Source organism: Octopus bimaculoides, chromosome 3 (assembly GCF_046866305.1).
Source record: "Octopus bimaculoides isolate indiv1 chromosome 3, ASM4686630v1, whole genome shotgun sequence".
Lineage (NCBI taxonomy): Eukaryota > Metazoa > Mollusca > Cephalopoda > Octopoda > Octopodidae > Octopus > Octopus bimaculoides.
The window spans coordinates 155,903,169-155,928,930 of record NC_142930.1 but is presented as its reverse complement, the minus strand read 5'-3'; the positions used below and the strand labels follow the sequence as shown (position 1 = coordinate 155,928,930).

The 25,762-nt window shown below is 37.5% G+C and overlaps 1 protein-coding gene across 8 annotated transcripts in view; it reads right to left on the bottom strand.

Annotated features, from left to right (window-relative positions):
- LOC106872321 (uncharacterized) overlaps window positions 1–25,762 on the bottom strand; it is a 217,908-nt gene that overhangs the window by 107,492 nt on the left and 84,654 nt on the right. For 3 of the 8 annotated variants that reach the window (XM_089349840.1, XM_089349841.1, XM_089349846.1), the window contains one exon: window positions 4,125–4,212. The exons of 2 other annotated variants lie outside the window; for them this stretch is intronic. In XM_089349840.1, coding sequence (XP_089205966.1) covers window positions 4,125–4,212 — 88 coding nt within the window. Of the gene's footprint in view, window positions 1–4,124; window positions 4,230–13,934; window positions 14,202–25,762 lie in introns of those variants that run through there. 3 more of the 8 variants (XM_089349842.1, XM_089349843.1, XM_089349845.1) reach the window with 2 other exon arrangements.

The following is a 25,762-nucleotide window of genomic DNA, read 5'->3' as shown; positions in this document are numbered from 1 at the left end:
ACATGCTGTGAGTAAATACTTGGGGTAGGCAGTAGGCATTGATTAGGTAAATTGTCAAACGTACATGGTAAATTGTCAGCAACAGGTGTTATTACAATGAGACAATTTGTAGAAATATTATGAAAACAACAACTATGTTTATGTTTGTGAGTATATATATATATATATATATATATATATATATATATATATATATCTGGAGAATCTACAAGAATAGATGCAAGCGCTAATTTATAAAGACATATGACATATTAATAAAAATCTGTAAATGTACAACTATCCAGATATCTGAATACCTTATTATTTTTTTCTAATATATAATTCCTGTACATCACCTCCAAACCTTCTTATATATATATATATATATATATATGGTGGTGGTTGTCTACTCCTTAAACAGAGTTTGACCACCTCCTGCACCTACACCTTAGCCCTTTCATGGCGTCTGATGTGGCTTTTTAAACCAGACAGTGTTTTGAAAAAACACCCACACAGATTGCACCTCTGATTTGCACTACCAATACCTGCAAGTAAGTTCTGCTCATTGTGGATCCTAACATGTCTTTTAAGACCCCCATTGGATTTGCAAACCCTCTGGCACACACCACATTCAAACGTGTGCACAGACATATAATCAGAATAGCTGGGTGAGGTTTGTTTTCCATGGGTTCGCAGGTGAGATTTGAGGCCAGCCAAGGACAGACATATATATATATGGCTGAGGTGGTGAGGCAAGACCTTCGTACATTGGGCCTCACTGAGGCGATGACTACTGACCGAGACCTTTGGAAATGTGCTGTGCGTGAGAAGACCCGGCAAGCCAAGTAAGATCGTTGCCAGTGCCCCTGGACTGGTTCTTGTGCGGGTGGCACATGAGATGCACCATTTTGAGCATGGCCATTGCCAGTACCGCCTGACTGGCTCCCGTAGGATTTTCGAGCGAGATCGTTGCCAGTGCCCCTGGACTGGCTTGTGCGGGTGGCACATAAAAGACACCATTTCGAGCGTGGCCGTTTTCGTGCGGGTGACACGTAAAAGCACCCACTACACTCTCTGAGTGGTTGGCGTTAGGAAGGGCATCCAGCTGTAGAAACTCTGCCAAATTATACTGGAGCCTGGTGTTGCCATCCGGTTTCACCAGTCCTCAGTCAAATCGTCCAACCCATGCTAGCATGGAAAGCGGACGTTAAACGATGATGATGATGATGATGATATATATATATATATATATATACACACATATACATATATATATATATATATATATATATATATATATATATATATATATATAGTAACACATGTATACACACACATATATATGTATATAGATAGATAGATAGGTAAGTAGGTAGATAGATAGACAGATAGATAGGACTCATTCATTATATATATATATATATACGACGGGCTTCTTTCAGTTTCCGTCTACCGAATCCACTCAAAAGGCTTTTTGGTCGGCCTGAGTCTATAGTAGAAGACACTTGCACAAGGTGCCATGCAGTGGGACTGAACCCGGGACCATGTGGTTAGTAAGTAAGCTACTTACGACACAGCCACTCAGCAGCAATCATTCCATCTTTATGGCCCAGTGTTTAATGTATTCTGGATTTGAACTCAGAGGTTTATTTAATATTGACAACAGTTAGTGGGTATACACACACACACACACACACACACACACACACACACACACACATACACACATGCATACACACACACACACACACACATACACACACACGTACACACACGTACACACACATGCACACACACACACACATACACACATATACACACACGCACACACACACACACACATATATATATCTTAAGAGAAATTCCGCTTGTTTAACATCAAAATATATTTTATTTTACTGAAATCCATGCATAAAATTAGTAACATTTTATAATGAAATGGGAATCATTTACATTATATATTTAACAATTAATATTTTAGTTTTCGTTTAGATAGGGGCTGCCTACCTTGCTTGCCTATACATCCTGTCCCATGTCCCATTTGCAACCACATCCATGCAGATATACAACATAATGATAAATACAAGTGAAAATGAATGCCATTAAAAAAAAAAAGGTTAACAAGTGCAATTATAATTTCTTAAATAAAACTGAAATGTTTGGTTTATAATGAATGAGAACTATGACACCTGACATCCTCAAGGGCAACAGGAAGTCGTAACATGGATTTGAAACGGGGTCTCAAAACCAATTTGAGGCATAGTCTTTACCCCTCCATAATAGAAACAATGGTTATAATAAGGGTTTATGACTTAAATACAAGGCCAAAGTTTCAGGGGAGAAGGTTAACCAATACTTCTGTCCCCAAGTGTTTGACTGATACTTTGTGGTTTATTGACTTGGAAAGGATGTGGGTTATAGTGGGCCTCGGTGGAATTTGAACACAGAATGTAAAGGGGTAGAACAAATACCATGAGAGACTTCCTTCTTTTTGTTTTCTGAGACTCTAACAATACCTGCCGATCCAAATAATAATAATAATAATAATAATAATAATAATAATAATAATAATAATAATAATGATGATGATGATAATAATGATAATGATGATGATGGATTTCTTATGTTATGACAAAGTCACAAATGGGAAAGATATAATCAGACACATCTTTCCCAAGTAAATGACTGGTACTTATTTTATTAATGGTAGAAGGGTCACAAGTCTTCTCTGGCAAGATATATATATATATATAAAAGAGACCACTAAGTGGACTGCTAATGTGCAAGAAGAAGATCACGTGTAATGTGTCTTTTAAGACCGAATAGTTCTCAAAGAAAAAATCCAGCGAAGCAAAACATACGGGCAAGACTAGTGATATATATATATATATATATATATATATATATATATATATATATATATATATATATATATATATATATATATGTTTTCATCAGAGATGTCTCAGACACATTCTCAATGTTGGCTGGACCTCAAAAATTTCAGACACACAGGTCCTGACGACAGCTGATATCTTGAGTATTGAAGCAATGGTGCACGAGCACCGGTTACGTTGGTTTGGACACCTTATTAGAATGAAGGATACCAGGATTCCTAAGCAGATGCTATATGGAGAACTTGTGAATGGAAGGCTGCGATTTAAGGACAGTGTCAAGTCCTCATTAAAGGCCAGTGATATGCAGGACACTGACTGGGAGAACAATGCTTGTCATTGCCACAGATGGAGGGAGCAGGTTAAGGAGAGGATCGACACTTTTGAGAGAGCATGTATCCAGCATGAAGAACTTAAGTGAGCTGCGCGAAAGCGCACGGCTCGTATAGTGAATGGGGAAAGCTTGGTCTGCAATGTTTGCAGTCATGTATGCTTGTCAAGAGCAGGGCTCATTAGCTACCAACGGAGCTGCAAATGCAAAATATAAGTTAATCCTAGAGCGCACAATGTTCCTGAAGGTCAGCAATGGTCTTCTTCAGTCATGAGTGGATGGCAATCATATACAAATTCAGAACAGAAAAGTGGATGTTTTGAATGCCATTCTATTAATTCTGCTAATCAGCTGCCCTTATGATAACGATAATAATCCTTTTTACTAAAAGGACAAGGTGTGAAATTTTGTGGGAGGGGTCAAGTTGATTACATTGACCTCAGTGTTTCACGGGTACTTAATTTATCAACACCGAAAGGGTGAAAGGCAAAGTCGACCTCAGCAGAATTTGAACTCAGAACATGAGGCCAGTTGTAATGCCATTAAGCAGTTTGCCCAGTGTGCTAACGATTCTGCCAACTCACTGCCAATAATAATAATAATAATGCTGATGATGGTGATGATGATGATGATGACGATGATGATGATGATGATGATGATGATGATGATAATGTTATGCAACAACACAGGCATCAGCAAAATAAAAGAAAAAAAGTAAAAAGAAAAAGAACAAAGAAAACAACAACAAAAATAAATGTAGTAAGTAATAACAACAAAAAAACAACAACAACAGAACTACAATAACAACCACAACAACAACAGCAACCACAACAACAACAACAAACACTTCACTTGCCAAAGAACAACTGCATACACTGACTTCGACTAACGACAGACATCAATGATGGGGGGGTACCTACGATTTCCGGCTGATAATGTCCGACATTCAAGACGTGCGGCTTTTTCGTCTTCTGCTTCTGTCCCAGATTCGGTGCCGTCGTCCTTCAGCTGTTCCAAAAGTAATACTTCGGTCAGCATTCACAGAAGATAGAAAACAAATACCACACAACAATTACACATAAATTTATTTGCAGTGAGATATAGGAAAAAAAAAATTAAAAAAATAAAATTAAAATAAAATAAAAATAAAAATAATACTTTTGTATCGCTAAGCAATTATGATGATGAATCATTTTAACATAGAAATATGGAAAAGAGAAAGAGAAAGAGAAACAGAACGCTATGGATGGGTCACATGACGAGTATTTCTATATAAAAAAAAAACATTTGAATGTGTGTGTGTCTTGTATGCATGTCTACAAGAGATGGGGGTTCAAGTCCCATGGGCTCTAGATTTCTAGATTTATTTCTAGATTTATGTGATTCAAGATTCACTGTTACAAAGAAAAAAAAGAACTGCTTCACATTCTCATGAAAGTTTATAAGTTCTTATGATGTCCATAATATATATATATATATATATATACCGGAGTAAGCACATGAAATGTGCAACAAGGTGGAAAAAAGAGTACTCAAATACCAGAGGTAGAGTAATATGCTTTATTTAAAAGCAGCAGAAATATAACAAAAAAACCGTTACTCTGAGTTTCACGTTCCCGTTCATCGGACAGTTTTGTTAGAAATGGAGGAAGGATAACGATGCAATCGAAAGTAATGTAAAATTTAAAATTTAAAACATTTAAAATTTAAAATTTAAAATTTTAAATTTTACATTACTTTCGATTGCATCGTTATCCTTCCTCCATTTCTAACAAAACTGTCCGATGAACGGGAACGTGAAACTCAGAGTAACGGTTTTTTTGTTATATTTCTGCTGCTTTTAAATAAAGTATATATATATATATATATATACATATCTTATTAATAATATTTTATAAGCTTAAAGCTTATAAACGATCATTGTGCATTGACTAAGCTAAATGGTCTAATATTGAGGCACATATTATTATTTATAGAATCGTAAAATTGACACTGCTTCCCAAAATGATCATCACAAAAAGTCATCGCAGATATATATATATACACAAACACACATATATATGTATATATTTATATATATATATATATATATATATATATATATAGATATATATATATCATCATCATCATTTAACGTCCACTTTCCATGCTAGCATGGGTTGGGCGATTTGACTGAGGACTGGTGGACCAGGTGGCTATACCAGACTCCAGTCTGATTTGGCAGAGTTTCTACAGCAGGATGCCCTCCCTAACGCCAACCACTCATATGTATGCATTTGTGTGATATATCTTAACTTTGCCAAGTGTGAGTGTGTGTGTGTGTGTGCATTTGTGTGTGTGTGTGTGTGTGTGTGTACATAAATGCTTGTTTAATACATTTATGTAGTTTATACACTAAACATGCAGTGAAAGGAGGACTCACATACTGTACATAGAGTTGAAATAATAGATTTTGACAAGCCAGTTTTAATACCAGAACTTCAAATAAACAGTTAATAATAATTATATGAATGAAAGAGAGAGAGAGAGAGAGAGAGAAAGAGAGATAGAGAGAGATTAAGTGGTATTAAAGTAAACGTTAATATCTAATAATCTCTGTATTAAAAGAATAAGAAAATACATAACAGCAATTAATGATTCACCCTGATTTTAATGACCATCATGGCTTGCGGTTTGATTGAGAATTAGACCTCCAGACCTCTGTAAACAAGAATCTCATTTCTGAACCACCAAGTGTCATTATCTCTCTCTTTCTAATTTTAAAGTTTAAAAGGAAAGATTTGCCAATGTTCTGCGCCGTGAGGACGAAAGATTCGAGGTATTTCGTGTTGCAAGACAGTGTAGGAGAGAGAATAGCGATGTTGTAGGAGAGAAATGTGTTCGCATGGATGATGGTATGCTTGCATTAAATGAGGATGCAAAGAAAGAGGTCTGGAGATGCCACTACGATAGATTGCTTAATAAAGAGAATGAATGGGAGAAAGAGAGCCTGCCGTATGTCGACCCAATAGAGGGACCAGCTATCCGAGTTGATAGTACCAGGGTAGATAAAGCAATTAAGAGTATGAAGACCGGGAAAGCCCCCGGCCCATCAGGAATCACTGCAGAGATGCTCAAAATATCTGGCAGTGTTGGCTATAGCCTAGTCACCCATATTACGAACCAGGTGATACACGAAGGAGTCATACCCAATGACTGGTGTAGCAGCATCATAGTCAACTGCTACAAAGGTAAAGGTGACGCTTTAGATACAAATAATTACAGAGGCATCAAGCTGTTAGATCAGGTTATGAAAGTTACAGAGAGGGTCATAGCCCAACTAATTAGGGAGCGAATCAACTTAGATGAGATGCAGTTTGGGTTCGTGCCAGGTAAAAGCACTACTGATGCCTTATTTCTAGTGAGACAGTTGCAGGAGAAATACCTAGCTAAGGATAAACCTCTGTACCTGGCTTTCGTTGACATGGAGAAAGCCTTTGACAGGGTCCCCCGATCCCTTATCTGGTGGTCAATGAGGAAACTTGGGATAGAAGAATGGTTAGTGAGAGCTGTGCGAGCCATGTACAGAGATGCTGCCAGTAAGGTGAGGGTTGGAAATGAGTACAGCAATGAATTCCGGGTAGAGGTAGGGGTCCACCAAGGTTCCGTCCTCAGCCCCCTATTATTTACCATAGTCCTCCAGGCAATCACAGAGGAGTTCAAGACAGGTTGCCCCTGGGAGCTCCTCTATGCTGATGACCTTGCCCTAATTGCGGAGTCACTATCAGAACTAGAGGAGAAGTTTCAGGTGTGGAAGCAAGGTCTAGAATTGAAGGGCCTTAGAGTCAACCTAGCTAAAACCAAAATCCTAATAAGTAGGAAGGTAGATAAAACACAAACCCCTTCAGGTAGATGGCCCAGCTCAGTATGTAGAAAAGGAGTAGGTAGTAACTCTATAAGATGTACCCGGTGCAAGCTATGGACACATAAGAGGTGCAGCAACATCAAAGGCAGGTTAACTAGCAAGTTAGTTTTTGTTTGTGGCAGATGTTCAGGTGCAATAAAGACTGCAAACAAACAGGAAACAACTTCTATCTCATTCCAGGGTGAAAAACTAGAGGTAGTCGATAGCTTCCGCTATCTGGGCGACCAAGTTAGTAGTGGGGGTGGGTGCGCTAAAAGTGTAGCTGCTAGAATAAGAATAGCCTGGGCAAAGTTTAGAGAGCTCTTACCCCTGCTGGCGACAAAGGGACTCTCACTCAGAGTAAAAGGCAGACTGTATGACGCATGCGTACGAACAACCATGCTACATGGCAGTGAAACATGGGCTGTAACTGCTGAGGACATACGTAAGCTCGCAAGGAATGAAGCCAGTATGCTCCGTTGGATGTGTAATGTCAATGTGAATACCCGTCAGAGTGTAAGTATCTTGAGAGAAAAGCTGAACATTAGAAGCATCAGTTGTGGCGTGCAAGAGAGACGATTGCGCTGGTATGGACATGTGGTGAGAATGGAGGAGGATAGCTGCGTGAAAAAGTGCCACACCCTAACAGTTGAGGGAACCCGTGGAAGAGGTAGGCCCAGGAAGACCTGGGCTGAGGTGGTGAGGCAAGACCTTCGTACATTGGGCCTCACCGAGGCGATGACTACTGACCGAGACCTTTAGAAATGTGCTGTGCGTGAGAAGACCCGGCAAGCCAAGTAAGATCGTTGCCAGTGCTCCTGGACTGGTTCTTGTGCAGGTGGCACATGAGATGCACCATATTGAGCGTGGCCGTTGCCAGTACCGCCTGACTGGCTCCTGTAGGATTTTCGAGCGAGATCGTTGCCAGTGCCCCTGGACTGGCTTGTGCGGGTGGCACATAAAAGACACCATTTCGAGCGTGGCCGTTTTCGTGCGGGTGACACGTAAAAGCACCCACTACACTCTCTGAGTGGTTGGCGTTAGGAAGGGCATCCAGCTGTAGAAACTCTGCCAAATCAGACTGGAGCCTGGTGTTGCCATCCGGTTTCACCAGTCCTCAGTCAAATCGTCCAACCCATGCTAGCATGGAAAGCGGACGTTAAACGATGATGATGATGATGATGAAAACCACAAGCCAACACAGATCACGCAGTTTTATGAGCAAAGCCTTACTAGCCATGGCCATCCAGTCTTTTCCAGACATATTCTAAATCTAACATGTCCCTATATACTTCAATTTCAGAAAAACATAATTATGATTTCTTATTTCTTTATTGCCCACAAGGGGGCTAAACATAGAGGGGACAGACAAAGACAAACAATGGGATTAAGTCAATTACATTGACCCCAGTGCGTAACTGGTACTTAATTTATCGACCCCGAAAGGATGAAAGGCAAAGTTGACCTCGGCAGAATTTGAACTCAGAACATAACGGGAGACGAAATACCGCTAGGCATTTCGCCCGGTGTGCTAACATTTCTGCCAGCTCGCTGCCTTTATTAAGTATGATTTCTGAGAGAGACCTGGCTACCATTTCTGACAAGCTGTGTGACCACATAGGGGTTTCCTCCAACACTCATTAGTTGCCCCACAGCACAGTAAACCCATTCTTTCTGTCTCATTAAGTTTGTACTTTTACCGATATTAATATTTGTTATATGCTAGTTTTCTGTTGCTTCCTTGCTTTATTTAATTTTTTTTTTGGTATTTTTAATACGAGCGTCATCTGAGTTCCTTAGCAACTCCATCCACATCAAGGACTCTTTAGTTAGTGCCGCAAGCAGATTTCCTTAACGCCTGTCAAACCTATTTCTATCTTCTGTTGATTTGCACATCAGCAGGAAGTCATTATACATGTTCCCACACTCGGCTATTGCAGAAGATATTCGGATTTCTTGAAAGTATTCTCGTAAGACATCTGTTTATGAATGTCTGCATTTTCCTGATAGCCATTAGTTTATTAACACACACACACACACACACACACACACACACACACACATATATATATATATATATATATATATATATATATATATATATACATGGATATACAGACATATGTGTGTGAATGTGTGTATGTGCATATATATATATACACACATATGTATGTGTGTATGCTTGCTGGTAATTAGAAGCATTGGAACTTACTTTTGTATACATGTGTATCATCAACACGATTGTTTAACTCATACACACACGCATACACACACACACTCATACACACACACACACACAAATATATACAGCAAGATACCCAGTAATTTTAAGCATTTAGCTCAGAGAACGAATGGAAAAACATGCCAACAGGATACGAGGTAAAACATTAAAGCTTCATTTAAATGCATACATAAATAAATATTTAGATACATATTTTAAAGAAATTGTAACTTCATAAAACGATAACAGAATGTATGTTTGTCTGCATGTGTGTGTGTATATATGTAGACAATTCCCCCCCCCCCCCCCAAACACACACACATATATATAGGCCATGATGAATACCACAAGGTATTGAAAATACGTATTCGCCTTTATATATTTAATTCTTTATATTGAACACTCAATATTTCATATATTCAATAAGACATATTCCATATATTCAATAAGACATTCAATACTTCATTTCATGGTACCATCCATTTTGATATTATATATTATATATTCCATATTCTATATCCCACATTAATTTTACAAGAATATAAATAAAACATAAAAAACAGACAGAGTTGGAACTCTTTTAAATAAAATAAAATATTCTTCTATACACGATCATACAAAACCCTTTTTTTGTATTTATTTTTACTCACATATATATATATATATATATATATATATATATATATATATATACACACATATATTTATATATATATATATATATATATATATATATATATATATACATATATATATATATATATATATATATATATATATATATGTATATATATATATATATATATATATACATATATATATATATATATATATATATATATATATATATATATATATATATATATATATATGTATATATACATATACATATATATATATATATATATATATATATATATATATATATATATATATATATACATATATATATATACATATATATATATATATATATATATATATATATATATATATATATATATATATATATATATATATATATATATATATATAGTTCAAAAACACAATAACAAAAAAACAAAAAAACAACAAAGTGAGGACGTGATATGGATAGTATTATTGGACGCTCAGGAAAGGAAAGAGAGAGTGTATGACGTTTCGGGCGTAGCCCTTCGTCGGAAAGATGGAAAGTTCGGAGAATGGAAGAACGGAGAAAGAGGAAAATGGTACCGATGCCCACGAGGTTACATGATGAAAAGACCGGAAGAGGAGGTGGTGGGGGAAAAGTTCTTTCTAAGATAGGAGAGTGAAAAAGGGAGATGAATATCGGTGCGCGTGCGTAAGTCTGCGAGTGTGTGTGTGATAACAGAACGTGTGTGTGCGTATGTATGTGTGTGTGTGTGTGTGTGCATGGTTTGGTGGTTTATCTGTTAGTGTGTTTGTGTGTGTGTGTGTGTGTGTATGACGTAGTGGAAGAAATTAGTAGCAGGACTGGTTAGTGGACGCTGTAGACAGTGTAGGTAGAAGGTCAACAGGTGGTTGTTTGGGTGTGTGTGTGTTCGTGTTTGTGTGGGGTTGTCGGTGTTAGGTACGTGTACGTGTGTGTGTGTATTTTGTATGTGCGCGTGTGTGTATGTGTATGTTTTCTGTGCGTGCGTGTGTGTTTGTGTGTATGTGTATGTTGTGTGTATGTGCGTTGCTGTGTACGTGTGTGTGCGTGCGTTTGCTATTGTATATGCGTGTGTTGTTTATGCCCATGTGTGTATGATTGTATGCGTGTCTGTGTGAGTGTAGTGTTGGTGAGAAGTGTGTGTGTATGTGGGTGTGTGCGTGTGTGTGTATATGTGTGGATGTGCGTGTGTGTGTGGGATTGTGAGTGTTAGGTACGGGTGTGTGTGTGTGTGTATGTATGTCTGTATGTGTTTCCGTGTGCGCGTGTGTGTATATTTTTTGTGCGTGCGTGTATGTGTATATTGTGTATGTTTTCGTGCGTGCGTATGTGTTATGTATATGAGTGAGTATTGTGTATGTGAGAGGTGTGTGTGCATGTGTGTATATGTGTATGTGTGCCTGTGTGTATATGTGTATGTGTGTCGTGTATGTGTGTATGTGTGTGTGTGTGTGGTTTTATGTATGTGAGGGGTGTGTATGTGTATGTTTATGTGTGTGCGTGCGTATGTGTGCCAGGTATGTGTGTTATTTTGTGTGTGCACTCCTGTGTGTATGTGTGTGCATGTGTATGCGGCTGTGTATGTAGGCGTGCGCGTATATATGGGTGTGTGTGTGTATATATGTGCGTTCGGCTATGTGTGTGTGAGGGCGCGTATGTATGTTTGTCATGTATGTGGGCGGTATATGTATGTGGGCGGTATATATGTAAGGTGTGTGGGTATTTGTGCGTGTAGGTAGTGGTGAGATAAAAAGTAGAAAAAAGTAAGTCTAATAACAAGAGAATAATGGATATAATGTAAGGGGGACGAGGGGGGGGGGGTTAAAAAAAAAAAAAAATTATGTAAAGTGTTGCAGGGACGTAAAGGGGAGAGTCATAAGGAAGAGAAGGCTGTGTTGAGTCCGAAGGGGAAAGAAGAATTAAGGTTGAAAATGTAGCGTTGCTCCAAGTGGAGTCGCGAGGGAGTGGACCCATGGTGCAGGGCGAGGCCAAAAACGGAGATGTTAGAGGGAGAGTGGTTGGGCAGTTGGAAGTGACGGCCGACAGGGGAGTCCGAACCTAGCCGAACGTCCCTTAGGTGTTCGGTGAAACGGTCGGCCAGCCGGCGGCCCGTCTGCCCCACGTAGAGTTGGTTGCATAGGGTACATTTGATGCAGTAAATAAGGTTAGAGGAGGTGCAGGTGAAACTGTGTGGAATGTGAAGTGTTTGTAGGTTCGATCCGGTGACAGAGGTAGTGTTGGTGATGAAGGGGCAGGTGTGACAGCGGGATCTGGAGCACGGGAAGGAGCCGGGTGGGGGTGGGGAGGAAGAGGAGAAGGTACTGCGGACCAGTAGATCGCGTAGGTTGCGGGCGCGTTTGAAAGCGGATAGGGGTGGGTTGGGGAAAATGGGGTGGGTAGTGGGATCGAGCTGGAGGCGACGGAAGGCCCGTAGGATCCTCCGACGAAGGGGTAGGGTGGCGGGGTGGAAACGGAGTGATATATATATATATATATATATATATATATATATATATATATATATATATATGTATATATAAATATATATATATATATATATATATATATATATATATATATATATATATATATATATATATATATATATATATATATATATATATCTATATATATATCTATGTATATATACATATATATATATATATATATATATATATATGTATATATATATATATATATATATATATATATACATATATATATATATATATATATATATGTATTTATATATATATATATATATATATATATATATATATATATATATATATATATATATATATATATAAATATATATATATATATATATATATATATATATATATAACAGACAATATAACAGAGTTCATACACTTGCTCTTCGTCTCTTTATATCATAATATTGTAACCTTTATAACCAAAGTTAATTCTCGCTCTTCCTATAAAACATTAATTTCTATTTATCAACATTATTCATACTTCCATGTCATCATTATTATTATAATTATTATTATTATTATTATTATTGAAGGCGGCGAGCTGGCTGAATCTTTAGCATGTGCGACAAAATGCTTAGCGGCATTTCAATCATTGCTACCTTCTGAGTTCAAATTCCACTGAGGTCAACTTCACCGTTCAAAGGTTGGTAAATTAAGTACCAGTGAATCAACTAGTCCCCTCCCATCAAATTTCAGGCCACATTAGTTTAACAAGTTTATTGACCAAAGCATCATCATTGAAACCTATCAAGGACCCATTGTTGTTGTTTTTGTTGGCACTCCGTCACTTACGATGTCGAGGGCTCCAGTTGATCCGAACAACGGAACAGCCTGCTCGTGAAATTAACGTGCAAGCGGCTGAGCACTACACAGACACGTGTACCCTTAACGTAGTTCTCGGAGATATTCAGCATGACACAGTGTGACAAGGCTGACCCTTTGAATTACAGGCACAACAGAAACAGGAAGTAAGAGTGAGAGAAAGTTGTGGTGAAAGAGTACAGCAGGGTTCGCCAGCATCCCCTGCCGGAGCCTCGTGGAGCTTTAGGTGTTTTCGCTCAATAAACACTCACAACGCCCGGTCTGGGAATCAAAACCGCAATCCTATGACCGCGAGTCCGCTGCCCTAACCACTGGGCCATTGCGCCTCCATGCAGGACCCATTAACAACAGGTGAAACAATATTAAGAAACAATTCTCCTTACATTAGTGATATAACACAAGCCCTATTTCAGTTATAGTTGTTGTATCTGTTACTACAAAACCAACAGTAGGTTTCTGTATAATTCCTTGGCCTGCTAGAAATAGCAACAAAATTGCTCCCCAACCACTTAAAAAAAAGATACATTAAAAAAAAAATATCTTTAATGAGTTCCCTGTATATCAATGAATGGTTCGTTTCCCATGGAAGGTTTAAAAAGAAAACGTGCTTTAAAGTTAAAAATCTAGGAAAAAATATAAAAAGCTATTGCTTACCTTATATTAATTGTATTTGTGTTTGAAACAAAATTACGAATACCTAAACTCACAAACATTATTATTTTCTAATGCCTTAAATTGTATTTTTAAAAATCCATAGACTCCTTAGATACTCCTTGGGGCATACTGCTTGAGAACCACTTGGTTAAATGCTGGATTAGTGGAAGTTATTCTTGTTATCATCATCGTATTTAGTTCTCAATCAGAATTATTTCTCATTCGGGAGTTGCTGTCCTCATTGACAGGTCAGAGAATCACGTTTCACTGAAAAGATTCCAGTGGTTTTTTTTTTTTTATATAAATAGACATGTATGATGTTATTTATAGAGACATTATGAAAACTTGTCCATGAATGTTATATGGTAAATGTATCAATATTTTTAATTTCTCCATTGTAATACACAAACAAAAGAGGACTTCATAAACAAAGCTTGACAAAGCTTCAACTTTAGAATCAAGTCACTATATATATATATATATATATATATATATATATATAGACTGATGCAGAACATTAAAGTATTTTTAATATTGTAATTTTATTATTCAGGGCATGTGACAATTTATAATGGAGCTATTATTGCAGCAGTTACTATTTTCACCACCATTGCACCTATCTGACCTAACCAACAGCCCCACTCCACTCTCTTACCTTTATCACCCTCACTTTCTTACCCATCCTAAAGTTTAAGGAACATCATCATATATATATACAGTCCATATACTCAGCCTATAAGTGCACCTTCTCATCTTTATCAACCCTCACTCTCCCATTCATTTTGGGGTAAATCCTTAAGGGACCTCATCAAGCATGTATATATCCCCATATACCCCATCTGTAGAGGCATATGGCTTAGTGGTTAGGGTGTCAGCATCATGATCGTAAGACTGTGATTTCAATTCCTGGTCCGAGCGACGCGTTGTGTTGTTGAGCAAAACACTTCATTTCACATTGCTCCAGTCCACTCAGCTGGCAAAAGTGACCAACCCTGCGACAGATCAGTGTCCCACCCAGGTGGGGAATTTATGTGCCATGGAAAATAGGAAACCGGCTGTTATGAGTCACTATGACTAAAGAAGGTAACTTTACCTTACCTGTACACACCATCTATAGCCCTGCCCGACAGACTGTTCATTATCAATGCCCATCTTTCACCTCCATCATTTAAACACGTCTTCTTATACATCACACAGTCACCCTTATCCCTTCTGGGTGCATTTTATCACAGCATCAGTTAAAAGTGGGTGGGGCCAAGAGGTCCCTTTAGTCTTGTCAAAGACATAACAACCTCTTTGGTAATGCAATGCAAAAAATAATGCACTAGATAAATTGGTTGGTGTTAGGAAAAGTATCTGGTAGTAGGAATTGACCAAAATTTAAACTGATGAGCATGAAGTGATCTATCTAGGAGCAGAGAAATGACTGTCCAACTCACACCAACATGGAAAGTAAACATAAAACATTGACCATTAGCACGCAGGGAAAAATGCACAGTAGCATTTTGTCCATCTCTGCATTCTGAGTTCAATTTCCACCAAGTTCGGTTTTGCTTTTCATTCTTTTGGGATGAAAATACCAGTTGAGCACAGGGTTTGATTAATTCAACAACTGCCCTCCGCCAATATTTCAGGCCCTGTACCGACAGTAGAGAGCATCATCACTGTCATCGTATTGTCGTCCTCAGCAGGAGGGTCATGGAAAGCAGTCAACAGACAAAATTCCAGAAATGATATCTGCAAAGACGTATTGGGGCAAGCGAAAGCGAAATCGGGATGGCACCTGTGCCCAGCGTCGCCTTTCTGGCACTTGTGCCCGTGGCATGTGTAATGGACTTTCGAGTGAGATCGTTGCCAGTGCCCCTGGACTGGCTCTTGTGCGGGTGGCACATAAAATACACCACTTTGAGCGTGACCATTGCCAGTACCGCCTGACTGGCCTTCGTGCTGGTGGCACGTAAAAGCACCCACTACACTCTCTGAGTGGTTGGCGTTAGGAAGGGTATCCAGCTGTAGAAACTCTGCCAAATCAGATTGGAGCCTGGTGTAGCCATCCGGTTTCACCAGTCCTCAGTCAAATCGTCCAACCCATGCCAGCATGGAAAGCGGACGTTAAACGACGATGATGATGATGTCTGGAATTATTATGGTAGGATTAAGGAAATGAATATTCAAATATTTGAAACACAACAGGATAATGTTGAGTCTGGAACTACTTCACCAAAAAGGTGATTTTTTTTTCTTCTTCTCTTTGACCTATAATGTACAAAGTGCTTAACAAATGGCTTATGAGAGCCATTTTGAAATGTTGATAAGAAATGTGTAAATTACAATTATAAGTGGTTTAGTGAGATATGGGAAGGCAAGGGCCATAAGATAGACAGACAGACAAACAGACAGACAAACAGACGAACATTTTATCAGCTGAAAGAATATGGTATATTGTGAATGCTACTTAATACTCGTCATTAGTAACAAGTCACAATTTCTGATTATATATTAAAATTACTTTAATCTTCAAAGACATTACCACCACCACCAACAACAACAACAACTATAAGAAACAAATCAGTAATGAGCCTATGTGGTCACTTGAGATCCTAGAAATAGCAACTAAATTTACCTGAAATTACATTAAATTATTTTGAATAATAAAGGACATACAAGAATGGGGAATCTACAAGCACTGCAGCTCTTAAATGCAGCCATCTGAAGAAGTTTGGATTTTGCATTAAAAAAATACATGTTTGATAATTACAGAGTATAACGTTTATTCTCGCTTTTCCTCTTTCACTTGTTTCAGTCATTTGACTGCGGCCATGCTGGAGTAAAACCTTCTTTAGTCGAGCAAATCGACCCCAGGACTTATTCTTTGTAAGCCTAGTACTTATTCTATCGGTCTCTTTTGCTGAACCGCTAGCTGACAGGGGACGTAAACACACCAGCATCAGTTGTCAAGCGATGTTGGGGGGACAAACACAGACACATAAACATATATATATATATATATATACATATCCATATATACGACGGGCTTCTTTCAGTTTCCGTCTACCAAATCCACTCACAAGGCTTTGGTCAGCCCGTGGCTATAGTAGAAGACACTTGCCCAAGGTGCCATGCAGTGGGACTGAGCCCGGAACCATGTTGTTGGTAAGCAAGCTACTTACCACACAGCCATTCCTGCGCCTTAATTAAATATAATATATAATCAAGTCATTAAAAGATCAATTTACATATTGATTTATTACTCTAATATTTATAATTCATTTATTGATTTCATTCAGATGCTGGCCTGCTTAAACTGGAATAGATTTGAAGCAGGATTTTTACAGCTGTATACATTTCCTATTGCCAGCCCTTAACCTGTTTTTTCAAAGGGATTTCGTTGATTATTATTATTATTATTATTTTATGTTTGACTTTTGTTTTGCATTTGTACAAGTTGGATCCAAGTCTCACCCAGAGACCTCAAGAGACAACAAGTTAGAAGTTCATGTAGGTGTTATGCCTAGGGTACCATATATTTGGATTTGTACAGTTTTGTTCAAGTGAATGTTTAAGAAACCATAAGAAAATTATGTTTGCTTTAAAATTTGAGATCACATAGACAGTATTTTACGTAGGATATGGGCAGTTCCCATGAGCACTATCTTTTGGACTTCAGCCATTTTGGGGTTTCCTGGTATCTGAGCTAGGTAGTAATCAGCCCGTTTCGCTGTCATTCCCAGGGCACCTATGACAATAGGTATTGTTTTCGTCTTCAGATTCCACATTTTGCTAATTTCTATTTCAAGATCTTTATATTTGCTCAGTTTTTGGTAGGTCTTGACAGATACGTTTATATCAATTGGGACAGTCATATCAATGAGGAGGCATGATTTTTGTCTGAAGTCTTTCAGTATGATGTCTGGCCTATTTGCGTCTATCTTTCTGTCAGTTTGAATTATTATTATTATTAATATTATTATTATTATTATTATTATTATTATTATTATTATTATTATTATTTCAGCGGAATCCAAAAGTGTACAGCTAGAACACGGTTCATTAACAGGAAATTCCACCAAACTTCACAGCTACTGCCTAAACACAAACAATGACCTCACCACTTGGAGATGAGCCACAAACCGTAAAGTCAGCTCAGCATAGTTTTCTAAGCATTCATGTCGGCATGTATACACACACACAACCAGCTTCTGTTTCTGTCTAGCAGATTCCTCAACAAAGTATTGGTTATTCTAGTACAATAATAGAAAACATTTGCTCAAGGTGCCACACAACAGGACTCAATCTACAGCCATGTAGTTGAGAAGTGCCCTTAACCTCAAAGCAATGCCCATGCCTCATATCTATATTTATGTTCTCATATGTGTGAAGGCACATGGCTCAGTGGTTAGAGCATCAGGCTCACAATCATGAGGTAGTGGGTTCGATTCCCAGACCAGGCTGTGTGTTGCGTTCTTCAGCAAGATACTATATTTCATGCTGCTCCAGTTCACCCAGCTGTAGAAATAAGTTGCAACGTCACAGATGCCAAGATGTATCAGCCATTGCCTTTCCCCTGGATAACACTGGTGGTATGGAGAGAGGAGGCTGGTATGCATGGGCAACTGCTGGTTTTCCATAAACAACCTTGTCCGGACTTGTGCCTCAGAGGGTAACTTTCTAGGTGCAATCCAATGGTCATTCATGATCAAAGGGGGTCTTTTTCTACATTCTCATAATAAAAGCAATCACACTTCATACAAGTTTAACCCCTTAGCATTCAAACCAGCCTAAATATTCTACTTGTTTTATGTTCAAATCAACGAGATCCAGCCTCTCACACCAACCCTACAATGTCCTTCCAAAAATAAACAATCACATCATGAAAATCTCAAAGCTGCAAGATAATACATGATTAATTCAAAACAATGTGAATATATAAGCATTACATTTGACGGAGTAATCTGAATGTCAAGAAATCAATTAAATATTTAATAAAATCTTCTTGTAATTTGCAATTCTTGGACCACACTTAATTATAAGTGGCCTTCAAATATAAAGGATGTTCCTACTTTGGTATTAAATAATGGAATATTTCGCAACCGTAAAAGAAATGGAATGACTATAGTTGGTACATTTTTCACCATAGATATGTTCCATCACAGTTGACTTGGGTTGAACAATAGTAACTGAAGCACAACCGACAAGAAATAACAATCAAATCTTTAAATATCACTCTTTCTTAATGAAGAATAAGTTAGATAATGCATCATCATCATCATCATCATCATCATCATCATCATCGTTTAACATCTGTTTTCCATGCTAGCATGGGTTGGACGATTTGACTGAGGACTGGGGAACCAGAAGGCTGCACCGGGCTCCAATCTGATCTGGCAGAGTTTCTACAGCTGGATGCCCTTCCCAACGCCAACCACTCCGAGAGTGCAGTGGGTGCTTTTTCGTGCCACCGGCACGAGGGCCAGTCACACAGTGCTGGCAACAGCCACGCTCAGGATGGTGTATTTTACGTGCCACCTGCACGGGAGCCAGTCCAGCGGCACTGGCAACGACCTCGCTCGAATGATTTTCTAATGCAGTGTTTGATAATTGCTTGAAACACAGTCAGATGGTCAGCAATTTTGAAGAGAGGGAAGTTAGTCAATTAAATTGACCCTAGTACTCGATAGCTAGTATTCTAATTTATTGACCCCAACCTATGCAAGAAAGGGACTAATACAATAAGGACAGGACGTAAAATAAATACTGAGGTAGATTTGCTTGACTAAATGTTTAGTATTCAAACCAACCATATCAGTCCCAAATATTCTTCTTTTATATTTAAACTGACCAGATCTGGTCTTGCACACATATCCTACAATGTCATTCTAAAACTAAATAAATAATCACAGCATTGAAATCTCAAAACTGCTAGATAATGCATAATTAATTGAAAAAAACAACGTGAATATAGGCGCAGGAGTGGCTGTGTGGTAAGTAGCTTGCTTGCCAACCACATGGTTCTGGGTTCAGTCCCACTGCGTGGCACCTTGGACAAGTGTCTTCTACTATAGCCTTGGGGCGACCAAAGCCTTGCGAGTGGATTTGGTAGACGGAAACTGAAAGAAGCCCATCGTATATATCTATATATATATATATATATATATATATATATATATATATATGTATATGTATGTGTGTATATATGTTTGTATGTCTGTGTTTGTCCCCCTAACATTGCTTGACAATCGATGCTGGTGCGTTTACGTCCCTGTTAATTAGCGGTTCAGCAAAAGAGACCAATAGAATAAGTACTAGGCTTCCAAATAATAAGCCCTGGGGTTGATTTGCTCGACTAAAAAGGCGGTGCTCCAGCATGGCCGCAGTCAAATGACTGAACCACGTAAAAGAGTAAAGAGTAAAGAGTATATAAGCATTACATTTGACATGACAGAGTAATCTGAATGCTAAAGGGTTAAACCATTCAAGGTGATGCTACAGCATGGCTGCAGTCCAATGATTGAAGCAAGAATAAAAGGACAGTAATGTGTGGTAGACATTAGCGAAAAGGTGAAGGTTGTCAACTGATACTTATCAAATATAGAAGGTGATGCAACCTGACATGAAACTCTGAAAGAAAACTGCCACCTGACCCAAGAAACATGCTCGGTATGGATTGACTAACTAATCGACTGACTGAATGAGGTATTAGTGGAAGAAGAATTGTTATGTAAAGCGAAAGATAAAAATAGAAATGATGAAATTTACAGTAAGGTGTGTGGGCAGTAAAATTAGTGGAACATAAGACGAAATAGCTTGTGGCGTTTGCTTACGTATATGATAGTGTAATTAAGAAGTTTGCTTGCTAACCACAAGATTTTGGGTTCAGCCCCACAGCATGGTACCTTAGACAAGTGTCTTCAACTACAACCTCAGGCCAACGGAAACATCTTCAGTAGATTTGATAGACTAAAAGCAAAAGAAGCTTGTTGTATGTGTATATATATATATGTGTGTGTATATGTGTGTTCATGTGGTGTGTGTATAGTGTATATGGCAAAGTGTATATGTGTACGTATGTATGTATGTATGTATACTCTTTACTCTTTTACTTGTTTCAGTCATTTGACTGTGGCCATGCTGGAGCACTGCCTTTTTAGTTGAGCAAACTGACCCCAGGACTTTTTCTTTGTAAGCCTAGTACTTATTCTATCGGTCTCTTTTGCCGAACTGCTAAGTTACGGGGACGTAAACACACCAGCATCGGTTGTCAAGCGATGTTGGGGGGGGGGGGGACAAACACAGACACACAAACATACACACACACACACACACACACATGCACACACACATATACATATATACGACGGGCTTCTTTCAGTTTCCATCTACCAAATCCGTCTACCAAATCCACTTTGGTCAGCCCGAGGCTATAGCTGAATATATTTGCCCAAGGTGCCAAGCAGTGGGACTGAGCCTGGAACCATGTGGTTGGTAAGCAAGCTATGAGAATAATTCATTGAAATTTTTTTCTTATTTTACACAGAGGAGCAGGTGTGAGTGTGTGGTAAGGGGTTTGTTTTCCACCTTGAACAAGTTTCTTCTACTAAATCCTTGGGTGAACCTAAAGCTTTGTGAATGGGTTTGATAGACAGAAACTAAAAGAAGCCCATTGTGTGTGTGTGTGATTGTATGTATTTGTGTGAGTGTGTGTGTGTGTCTATGTATTTGTGTGTGCGTGTGTGCGCGCGAAAGTATATATTAATATGTGTGTGTATGTATATATGTGTGTGCATATTTTTGTGTTTGTGTCTATGTATTTATTCATTTGTGTCAGTGTGTGTGTATATGTATTTGTGTGTGTACGTGTGTGTGTGTGTGTGTGAATATATAAATATGTGTGTGTATATATTTGTGTTTGTGTCTATGTATTTATTTATTCGTGTGAGTGTTCGTGTATATTTGTGTGTGAGTGTGTGTGCAAATGTATGTATTAACATGTGTGCGTATGTATGTATGTATGCATATATATTTGTTTGTGTGTGTGTTTGTGTTAGCCTCTTTCCCTTGGCAAAGTCATAGCTGTAAACAAGAGTCACCGTCATACAAACAGTGTCCTTTGGTTCCAATCTTCCCAGAAAACATGCATGGCCATGGGTAAAGCATTACTTTACTTGGAAACAGGTGAGGGTTGGTGACAGGATAGGCATCCATTCACAGAAAAGTACAACTGACCCATGCAATCATGGAGAAATGGACGTTGAAACGATGATGATAATGACTGCAATTTCGTATATTTTAATATTAAAGGATTCTAAAAAAAAAAAAAAAAAAAAAAAAAAACAACTCAAATTTAAATTAAAAACAGAAAGAAAAATAACCTGACGAAATCTGAATATTCTCTGTCGACATAACTATGACTGCAGTATAAATGTCAGATAAACAACATCAAAAGATGCCAAGCTCTTTCCAAATTATCAATAACATAATGTCAAACAACCAAGAGGAAGCAAACATGAAAGGTTCATTTAACTATGAAATACATCAATATAAATAAAGAAAATATGTTTCTTATATCAACTACTAAAGAGGAATACAGATAAATCATTCTAGCAGACATCATATATATATATATATATATATATATATATATATATATGTATATATATAGTTATTAATATTTCTAAGTCTCTCTAAAGGAGACTACGGCAGCGGTACTGGAAATTAATAGTTATCGCCAAGCCAACATGGCAGTCCCAAAATTAGGACGAAAGCTGCCGTGAATTAGCTCCAAGAAGCCATCGCCTCTAGCTAGCTATGTGACACACGAAACCTGTGTCCTTTATAACCTTCGAACAGGGGAGGTCAGCAGTTTCCCCTTTATACATATATATATATATATATATATATATATACAAGAATAAGAGCAGGGAATCGTCAATTAATAATAGAATTAATAATTAACAATTTTGCCAAGTAGTTCACTTGTTTTGTTTACGCTTTTCCCTCCGGTTTTTTGTTCTATGTGTGCCATAAATATCGCCATCCGTTTAGAGAAAAATTTGTAGTTTAGAATCAGTAGTTCTTTGACTGCTATTTCTAAATTTTCAGTATGTTGGAGAAGCAACTCAATGTTAATCCCTGTATATTTATGATATATATATATATATATATATATATATATACATATAGGCGCAGAAGTGGATGTGTGGTAAGTAGCTTGCTTACCAACCACATGGTTCCGGGTTCAGTCCCACTGCGTGGCACTTTGGGCAAGTGTCTTCTACTATAGCCTCGGGCTGACCAAAGCCTTGTGAGTAGATTTGGTAGACGGAAACTGAAAAGAAGCCCGTCGTATATATGTATATATATATATGTATGTGTGTTTGTCTGTCTGTGTTTGTCCCCCCCGCCAACATTGCTTGACAACTGATGCAAAAAGAGACCGACAGAATAAGTACTAGGCTTACAAAGAGTAAGTCCTGAGGTCGATTTGCTTGACTAAAGGCGGTGCTCCAGCATGGCCGCAGTCAAATGACTGAAACAAGTAAAAGAGTAAAAGAGTATATAAATATATCATTATCATCGTTTAACGTCCGCTTTCCATGCTAGCATGGGTTGGACGATTTGACTGAGGACTGGTGAAGCAGATGGCTACACCAGGCTCCAATCTGATCTGGAAGAGTTTCTACAGCTGGATGCCCTTCCTAACACCAACCACTCCGAGAGTGTAGTGGGTGCTTTTACGTGCCACTGGCACGAAGGCCAGTCAGGCGGTACTGGCAATGGCCATGCTCAAAATGGTGTTTTTTATGCGCCACCTGCACAGGAGCCAGTCCAGCGGCACTGGCAACGACCTCACTCGAATGTCTTTTCACGTGCCAGGAAGGCGACTCTAGTAACGATCACGCTCAAATGGTACTATTTACGTGGCACAGAAGCCAGACAGCTGCTCTGGCAACGATCACACTCGGACGGTGCTCCTAACGCTCCACTGGTACAGGTGCCATCACGATTTCGCTTTCACTTGCCAACAGGTCTTCAGCACCCATACCCTCTGAAAAATGAACTGTGAACCTTATATTTGTATCTCCCTACTCTCTAGTCTTCATTGCTTACTATTTGCAAATTTTTCATGTCTAGATCTTTTATCTGAATATTTCTGAGAGGGCCAGTAGTGGTCCCAAAACAGTGCCTTGCGGATTATGGCCCACTATTTGCGTGTCACTGGAGGTAGCTCCATTGGCTACGACCACTTGAATTCTATCCTTCAGAAAGTCATGCAGCCACTCTCCCAATTTCCCGAGATGATGCAGTTTGTGGCATATCATTCCATGATCAACTTTATTGAAGGCCTTTCCAAAGTTGAGACATTCCACATACATACATCATCATCATCATCATCATCGTTTAACGTCCGCTTTCCATGCTAGCATGGGTTGGACGATTTGACTGAGGACTGGTGAAACCGGATGGCAACACCAGGCTCCAGTCTAAATTTGGCAGAGTTTCTACATATATATATGTATACATACATACATATACATATACATACAGATGTATATATATATATATATATACATATATATACATATCTATATATATATACATATATGCATACATATATATATGTACATGTATATGTGTATATATATATATATATATATATATATATATATATATAAATATATATATATATATACACATATATGCATACATATATATATATGTACATGTATATGCATATATATATATATATATATATATATATATATATATATATATATATATATATATATACATATATATATATATATGTACAAACGCACATGCACACATCCACACACACACATATATATGTATATATACATATATATATATATATATATATATATATATATATATATATATATATATATATATATATATATAAATTCATAATAATGGTACAACAAGGTACCGATATTTGCTGGAGAATAGCAATCGATATAAAAACGATGCTATTGTATAGCTTCACTGCGTATATACTGGTAAAAATGCGTGTGTGCAACAAAACATGAAAAACTTGTCTTACCTTAGGAAGAACATCCGAAAATGAACAACCCAAATTAAGGATAATGCAATACCTAGGTTTCAGACTTTTCAAATATGTTTCACAACGTAAATCTGATTAGTCTTCATCAGTTGCATTCACCTAGACAACATTTATATAAGTGTGTGTGTGTGTGTGTGTGTGTGTATATACGTGTACACATAGAAACATTCATACCTACACACAAGCAGATAGACGTATGCACGCATATACCTCAAAAACAATTTTTATTCGTTTTGTTTTTCTTTTTCTTAATATTTATCTTAAAAATCAACACAAGTTTATCTAACAAGATCATTAATACCGAAACCAAAAAGATATATTTGTCATATGCATCATACTTTTGTAGAGATGAAGATTTATCTTCAATCAGAAAACAAATGTATTTTGAAACACCTACGTTTAATAGCGTCTGATATTTTCGATAACTTCAAACAAAATGGAATTCAGGCAAAATTACTTCGAATTGGAGAAGTAATTGAAAATAAATAAATGTTGAGATGAAAAAGTCATTTCCAGGTGATCAAATATATAACAGAGATAAAGAAATACTTTCGTTTGATCATTCTGTTTTAATATATACATATTCATACATACATACATATATATATATATATATATATATATATATATATATATATATATATATATATATATATATGTACATATATAAATATATATAAATATATATATATATATATATATATATATATATATATATATATATATATATATATATATATATATA